This window comes from Octopus bimaculoides, chromosome 13 (assembly GCF_046866305.1).
Source record: "Octopus bimaculoides isolate indiv1 chromosome 13, ASM4686630v1, whole genome shotgun sequence".
Taxonomy (NCBI): Eukaryota; Metazoa; Mollusca; class Cephalopoda; order Octopoda; family Octopodidae; genus Octopus; species Octopus bimaculoides.
Window position 1 is genome coordinate 30,285,199 of NC_142940.1, and position 9,185 is coordinate 30,294,383.

At 33.6% G+C, this 9,185-nt stretch overlaps 1 protein-coding gene across 1 annotated transcript; it reads left to right on the plus strand.

Annotated features, from left to right (window-relative positions):
* The first annotated feature begins 3,264 nt into the window (after positions 1-3,264).
* Positions 3,265-3,777, plus strand: LOC149132865 (ATP-dependent DNA helicase PIF1-like). The gene has a single exon (XM_089361303.1). The coding sequence runs from the start codon at positions 3,265-3,267 to the stop codon at positions 3,775-3,777; it is 513 nt and encodes a 170-aa protein (XP_089217429.1).
* The last annotated feature ends 5,408 nt before the right edge of the window (positions 3,778-9,185 follow it).

The window sequence follows — 9,185 nt, forward strand, 5'->3', positions numbered from 1 at the left end:
TGTAATTTGTGATTTAATAAACATTTACCTGCTATTTCTTTCAAGTCGAATGACCATGGAGAGGTTAGTACCTGTACAGAAGTGACTGTTGTTACTTAGCAATCATTGCTATTAACTGAAGTCATAAGTGCATGCATATGTATGCATGTGTGTGTGCATGCACATGTGTTTGTATGTGTGCACATGTATGTGTTTATGTGTGTGCATGTGCACATGCTTGTAGGCATGCTTTGTGTTGTGAATGCATATATGTTATTGTCTCCTTGCTTTGACTTTGTGCAGTAGTTGTAATAATTTCTAATAATTCATGAAAACTTGTTTTGGCATGGAGGAATGTAATCTTACTTGAAAACAGGTAACAGGAAGGGCAGCTGACTGTAGAAAATCCACCTCAACAAATTCTGTCCAACACACGAAAAAGTGGATATTAAGATAATGATGATGGTAATAATGATTTATAGATAAACAGATGAGAGAAAAAGAGAGAGTAGCTATGAGCTATAAACTATTACATCATCATACTCATTGTTATTTTACAACTGCTTTCTATGCTGTCATGTGTTGGACAGATTCTGACAGTCTAAATTCTTATGTAGAGTTACTACTTTCTTGGAAGACAACACAGAAATCCAACCACATTTTATGTTGAAGAAAGACAATATTAGTTCATTAACTTGTATTATTATTTTAAATACTTTCAGCACATATGGGAGGCTATTTCAGTCATGTTTGGGTCTTATTATAATCTCATCAGTAAGGCATAAACTTCATATTTATGGAATTAGTGATGTGTGTGTTTAGTATAGTATATATATAATATACACACACCCCCTCACACACACACACACACACACACACACACACACACACACATTATATGTAGTGTCATAATAATCTGTGAAATAAATCCTATTAACTAGTATTTTGAGAAATTACTGTGCCATTAAGCAGCCATGCCATTCCAAGTTATTTAACATTAATTAAAATGGTCATTAGTTACTTAATTAGTGGGTGCACCTGAGTGTTGTTGTTGTTGGTATGACAGAACACAGAACTAGCCACTTACTGGTTGCTGGGACAGAAATGTCCCCCACACCATCTAGAAATAGCTGTCTACATTTCTGTTTAATTGAAATGTGTGCTGCAAAAATAAGGACATACTAAACACACACACATACACATGTGTGCATACTATGGTGATCATCATTACCACAACCACCATCACCTCTACTGCCACTAATATCATCACTACTATCAACATCACTTTTATTATACTCCATCAGCATCACCACTACTTTTCTGACCACCACCTTGCATCATTATTTCATAGTTATTGAGATATGCTAGTTTTTGTCATAGCCCAGTTGATCGAGTGATGGACAAGAGCAGTAATTCTGTCACCACTACCATCTTCATCGTTATTATCCTCACATCATCACTATCACCACCACCATCATCATTGCCTCCTTCCTCAGCTTTTTCTGTGCTGAATGAAAATAAACAGACACATACATTTTTCTCAAACCTAGTTATAACTATAACCATATGTTAATCAAATTAAATATGACCAGATGTTAAATAAATAGCATATGAAAAGAACTTTAGAAAATACATTAATAAATCTATTAATTTTTCTGCTTTTACTTATTTCCTTTTTTTTTTTCTACTTAAATGTTTCAGTAGGAACTCTGACATTTATTAATAATGGACTGGTTGTCAAATGTGTCAGTATTAACTATTTTACTAGGTGCAGCAGCTGTATAAATTTTTCTTCAATGGATGAGTTTCCCCTCTATATTTTTTCTCTTTTTTATGAAATTCAAAGAGTTAAATATTTCTTTTTACTTAATCTAAGGCCAGTTTTGCAAGAAGTGAGAGCGATGATTAAATTAACCCAGTTGATACATGTATGTATAAGTATATATGCATATGTGTATGTATATATATATCCTTTAAATTCATTTATGGAAAATGTTTTTGAGCATACATATATATAAAAGCTCCTAATTTATTACGCCGGCTAATGAAACCAACTTGCAATAGCAGTTTTATGGGGTTGTACTGAGATGTGCCAATATAATGTAGGATAAATATAGTAATAACAATAATAATCCATGGATGGAATTTATAAATATTTTAATGCATTGCTACTTGTGTGTCCACAAATCACATATTTCTTATGCTCATAGTCCGTATTCCTGGGATGATCATAATTCATGTATTCATTTCCTCAGGCAATATAGCATTAATGTTGAAGCAATGATTGTATTAACATTTGTTCTTTCTATTGGACTGTACTGTAATCATCCCAGGAATATGGACTATGGTCATAAGCAATATGTGATTTGTGGAAACACGCATAGTGGTGCATTAAAATATTTATAAATTCTATCCATGGATTATTATTATTACTGTGACTGTATGATAAGAAGCATTTTTCTCAACCACATGGTTCCGGGTTCTGTCCTACTGCATGGCACTGGAGCAAATTTAAAAAGGTGATCGAAGTGAATAAAAATTATTTAAATATATTTGAGGTTATTATCTATAATATTAATGCACGATTTGTTTTTGTACATACCTGTTGTGTGAGTCACACTTCTTTGAAGTGGCAAAGCAAGGGAGAGGAGGACAGAGAAAGTAAGAGAAAGTGAGAGAGAGAGAGTGAAAGTGACAGTGGGTGGTGATGGCGTTCATTTTGAATTTTTTTATATTTCAGAGAGGACGTAAGAGAAAGAGTGAAAGAGACAGTGAGTGGTCACAGCATTCGTTTTGTGTTTTTAAATGTTTATCACATCACAAGAGAAGTAGATATATAGATACATATACACATTGCTAAATCAAAAGCGGGAGAGAAGAGTGACACAAAGGAAGTGAGAGGGACAGTGGATAGATAAATCCAAAGGAATGTTCATAGATACATAGACACAGCAAATATTGGCTGTCAATTTCACTTTTCATTACCACATGAGGATAAAATTAACTCACAAATGGCTGAGTACTCCACAGACATGCATAGCATTAATGTAGTTCTCAGGGAGATTCAGCCTCACACAGAATACGACAAGGCTGGCCCCTTTGAATTACAGCTACAACTCGAGACATATATATATATGAATGTATTTTTGTGTGTGTATAGTATAGGTTAGTTAAAATATGTTTGCAATAATGCAGTTACTAAACTTTCATTCATAAATCCATTTATTATTTTATTCTTTTGCATTTCAATTTATACATTTGTACCCAGAAATTTTCAACAACTGCATGCCAGAAGAAATAGAAAAACGAGTAATTTTATCTCCTAAAAATTCTGACTGTCTTGCAATAAATGAAAAACTTCTTGATATTATACCAAAGGCATTTAAAACATACTTAAGCACAGATTCAGTGTCCTGCAATAATGAAAAGGAGGTTCAGAACTATCCATTTGAATTCATAAATTTACTCACTCCATCCGGTATGCCTCCTCATCGCTTCAATTTAAAAGTAGGGGCTATTGTAATGCTGCTAAGAAATCTTTCAATCAGTCAAGGATTATGTAATGGAACTTGCATGAAAGTGCAAAAACTTCATGAACATTGTGTAGAAGCATCATTGGTAACAAGCTCCAACAGAGGTCATACAGTTCTAATTCCCAGAATTAAACTTAGCCCAAGTAATGCAAAAATTCCATTCACACTAAACAGACTTCAGTTTCCACTTCGACTTTCATATTCAATGACAATTAATAAGGCTCTAGGGCAAACATTTGAAAAAGTTGGAATACATTTACCTTAACTGGTATTTTCTCATGGCCAATTATGTTGCATTTTCAAGAGCTATGAACAATATCAAAATAAGAGTTATGACACTCAATTGGAATAACAGACAAAGCCAAAAGCATGGTGTGACATACACACAAAATATAATCTACCATGAAGTTCTGTGAGGAAGACCACCACACCAGCTGCTCCATCATTACACATCCACATTATACCTTTAAGATCGGGGAACCAGTTAGAGGCCCACTGGATCTCTCTCAGTATACCAGCAAACCACAAAATCGCACCAGCCATCATCACCACTACCTCCAAGCCCGTCATATATATATATATATCTATGTATGTATATATCTATGTATATATATATATATATGTATGTATGTATGTGTGTGCCTGTATTTGTTTGTCCCACCACCACCACCATTGCTTGACCACTGATGATGGTGCGTTTGCATTTCTGTAATTTAGCTGTTCAGCAGAAGAGACTGATAGAATAAGCACCAAGCTTACAGGGAATAAGTCCAGGGGTCAATATCTTCAACTAAAGGGTGGTGCTACAGCATGGCCACCCTCAAATGACTGAAACAAGTAAAAGAATAAAAGAATACCAGAAAAACGTTCCATACCTCCAAACCGAGAAGGTTCTTTGAATATGTACAATGTATTTTAAGGTTAAATAGTATTTGTGTTTGTGTAACTGAGTTATTTTGGTTGGATTATATAGTCATTGGTGTTACATTACTTTCTATATTCTGTAACTGTCACAATATACTTTTCTAGGCCTGAAATTTTTGTTGGGGGGATACAGTTGATTAGATTGACCCCAATACACAACTGGTACTTAATTTATCGACCCTGAAAGGACGAAAGATAAAGTCGACCTCAGCAGAATTTGAACTCAAAATGTAAAGACAGACGGTCATAATATGTAAACATTTCTCATCACACCAGTACACTGTTTACAGATGTTTACATTTTTTTATATTTTCCATGAATTTTTCACGGGTCCAGCTAGTTGTTTATGATAATATCAGTGGCTTAATATGTGTAAAAAACCCATGACAGTAAAAAGTTATCAATTAATAATTAAGGGTACTAACAAGCAGTACCGGCATGCTAAATATAGCAATCACAATGACTAAACCATAAATTGTTTATACACTTGTCTTCATCTTTTGTATATACATATATACAAATATATATACAGTACATATACATAATAATTATATATATATATATATATATATATATATATATATATGAGGATAATTTCATTAAACTGAAAATTAATTTCGTTAAACCAAAGAATAAAAATAGGACTGCAGATGAAAGTGCTCAGGTAACACTGAAATGAAAGGGAAAATAAATTGAAAGGTATAATGAATAAATGCTCTAATTGGTCAGAACAACTTTATAACATTCCCATACTATCATATGGGAATGTTATAAAGCTCGCTTATTCACTATACCTTTCAATTTATATATATAAAGATAAATTACATATAGAGATATACTATTGACAATCCAATAATTTATTTATATTACAATACTACATGAAATACCATGAATATAATGTAACATAACATAATATTATATAACATGAACAATTACTAGAACCATAAAAGGCCAACACTTATATATATATATACTGATATACATAATAACAGTTCTTTTATATGTAAAGTCACTTTAGTATTATGGTTTAGAAATAGACAAAATTACGTGTGAAAGGACGGTTGGATTGTAATTTTTACAATCCAGCCGTCCTTTCACATATGTACATGGAGATAAAGCTGTGCATGCATGTGTGTATGTATGTGCGCATGTGCTTTGATGTGTGTATGTGCGTGTGTGCCTTCCTGTGTGTAACTGTACTCATGCATGGATGTGTAAATGTATATCTAAGCACACATACACACTTGTATAAGTACAGATGCATGCATACAGATATATGGGCATATACATGTACATAAATACATATATACCCCCAACATCTACTGCCTATTCCTACTTCCCCCCAACCACAAGACTGATTTCCTGTCCACCATACGGTCAATTTCTAGTTCACCATGCAATCGATTTCCAGTTTACCATGTGGTATTTTCCAAGTAATTGTTGTTGCTGGGGTACCAACATCAGACTGCTATACTGTGTTGTGACCTTTTTTGACCAATCACAGGCTAACAACCAGTAGTAAACATTGACTCTCTTCAGTCAAACTCTTATTCAGATCCCAATGGCCAAAGACTAACCACACACTTGAAACTCAGAGTACCGAGAGATGTGAATCAAACTGTTTTGATGTGTGTGTGTGAAAATATCATCATCAGCTTCATCATTGTTTAACGTCCATTTTCCATGCTAGCATGGGTTGGACAGTTCAACCGGGGTCTGGGAAGCCAGGAGGCTGCACCAGGCCCCAGTCTATTCTGGCAGTGTTTCTTCAGCTGGATGCTCTTCCTAATGCCAACCACTCCGTGAGTGTAGTGGGTGCTTTTTACGTGCCACCAGCACAGGGGCCAGAGGAGGCTGGCAACGGCCACGATCGGTTGGTGCTTTTTACGTACCACCGGCACAGAAGCCAGTCAAGGCGGCGCTGACATCGGCCATGTTCGGATGGTGCTTTTTATGTGCCACCAGCACAGGTATCATGACTACAATTTCCATTTGATTTTCATTTTGATGTTGATGTACTTGACTCAATAGGTCTCCTCAAGCACAGCCAGTTGCCCTACGATCCAAGGTACTTTTGAATGGGCTGGGGCTGGGGCTGGTTATGTGAAACTGGTGTAGGATACAACTGTGAACTCACTTTATTTGCCGGGTCTTTGCAGTCACAGCATATTTCCAGAGGTCTCAGTTTTTTGTCATTGCTTCTGTGAGGCCCAACATTTGAAGGTCATGCTTAACTTGACCACCTCATTCCATGTCTTCCTGGGTCTACCTCTACCCTGGATTCCTTCAACTGTTTGGGAGTGGCACTTCTTCACACATCTCTCCTCATCCATCCGTAGTACTTGCATGCCACATCCTATGCTTCTTATGTCCAACATTTCTCTCAGGGTGCTTACACTCTGTTTATGTGCACACTGACATTACACATCCAGCAGATCATGCTAGCTTCATTTCTTTTGAGCCTACACATGTCCTCCGTAGTCACAGCCCATGTTTCACTGCCCTGAAGCATGGCAGTTCGCACACATGCATCGTACAGTCTACCTTTCACTCTGAGCGAGAGGCCCTTTATCACCAGTAGGGGTAGAAGCTTTCTAAACTTTGCCCAGGCTATTCTTATTCTAGTGGTAACACTCTCTGAGCATCCACCCCCACTACTAACTTGGACACCTAGGTAGCGGAAGCTATCAACTACTTCTAGTCTCTCCACTTGGAGTGTGATGGAATTTGTTTTCTGAGCATCTGTGGTGTCTATTGCCCCTGTGCATCTGCCACACACAAAAGCTATCTTCTCGGTTAATCTTCCTTTGATGTTGCTGCACCTCTTACGTGTCCATAGTTTACACTGGGTACATCTTATGGAGTTTCTACTTACACCCTTTTTACACATAGAGCAAGGCCACCTACCCGAGGAGGTGTGTGATGTGTTCACCTTCCTACTTACTAGAACTTTGGTCTTTGCTACATATATATATATATATATATATATATATATATGCAAATATGTTGGCACTCCATTGGTTACGACGACGAGGGTTCCAGTTGATCCGATCAACGGAACAGCCTGCTCGTAAAATTGATGTGCAAGTGGCTGAGCACCCCACAGACACATGTACCCTTAACATAGTTTTCATCGTGACACAGAGTGTGGCAAGCTAGCCCTTTGAAATAGAGGTACAACAGAAACAGGAAGAACATTGTGGTGAAAGAGTACAGCAGGGTTTGCTACCATTTTCTGCCGGAGCCTCATGGAACTTTAAGTGTTTTCGCTCAATAAACACTCACAACGCCTGGTCAGGAAATCGAAACCGCGATCCTACAACTGCGAGTCCGCTGCCCTAATCACTGGGCCATTGCGCCACCACTATATGCATATTTATATACATATATATATATATATATATAGATATGCATATATACACATATGCATATATATATATATATATATATATATATATGCATATATATATATATATATATATATATATATATATGCATATATATATATATATATGCATATATATATATATATATATATATATATATATATATATATATATATATATATATATATGCATATATATATATATATATATATATATATATGCATATATATAATAATATTATTAGGGACAAAATCCAAAATTACAGGTAAAAAACTCAATTAAAATCAATTTATAAAAAATTAAATTGAGCCTTATAGATAAAGTATATATAAAATATATATAGTTTTAGGGAAAATAACCAATTTTCAAGAACTCATCGATGAAAATCCACTATCACATATAGAAAAATTAATAATTAAAAGCACAATAAATGAGTATAATATAAAGTAAAGTAAATATCATAAGATAAATATAATAAAAAGATTACACGTGTTTCATAACCAATTTTCAAATAGAAAAGAAATTTAAATCGATTAAAATCAATTGAAATTATCTAAAATAAGTTCTATTCAAAAATATAGCTACTCGTCAGATCGTAAGTAGAACAATAATTAGATATATATCTCAACCAACAATAAGTACCAAATGAATTAATATGATATACTTATTATATAAAGATAGAAAAATTATTTAAAAAATATCATAATATCAAAATAATAACCATTCAATAATCATCCCTTCATCCATAATAATAACATGTATATTATATACAAAAAACATCTTACCTAAATTATCATTGTTTTAAATTATCATTGTTTTAAATACAAGTTGAACGAAGTTTAAGTTTAAAATAATAATGAAGATAAAATTAGTACATATTTAACCGGTGTAATAGTTAAAGCTATACTATTTAAAGCTAAAGACGTTTATTTAATTATGATTAAAGATCAATTGAATAATAGAAAAATACAAGATTATTTATTTCTACAAACGTAATAATAAAAAATATGAATGAAAAAATTATGAATGGAAAAAATTATGAATGAAAAAATTAGGAAAGAAAAAATTATTAAGAATAAAAGGTTAAACTTTATATATATATACAAAGTTTTGATTTAAAAAAAACTTTAACGATATTATAAACTATAAAGATTAATAATTAATCAAATAATATTAATCAAAAATAATCGAAAATATATCAACACTATTCCAATCGAAGTTCTAATATTATGTTGAAATGAAACTATAACTCCTAAATAATATAGTGTTAAATAAGTTATCTATTAAAATAATCTATAAAGAACCAAATGAATAGTATAAAAACAAGAATACATATTATTTTCAAATAGTAGAAAATCTTTAG

Coding starts and splice junctions, on each gene's coding strand:
- LOC149132865 (XM_089361303.1), top strand. CDS start 3,265: ATGCCAGAAGAAATAGAAAAACGAGTAATTTTATCTCCTAAAAATTCT.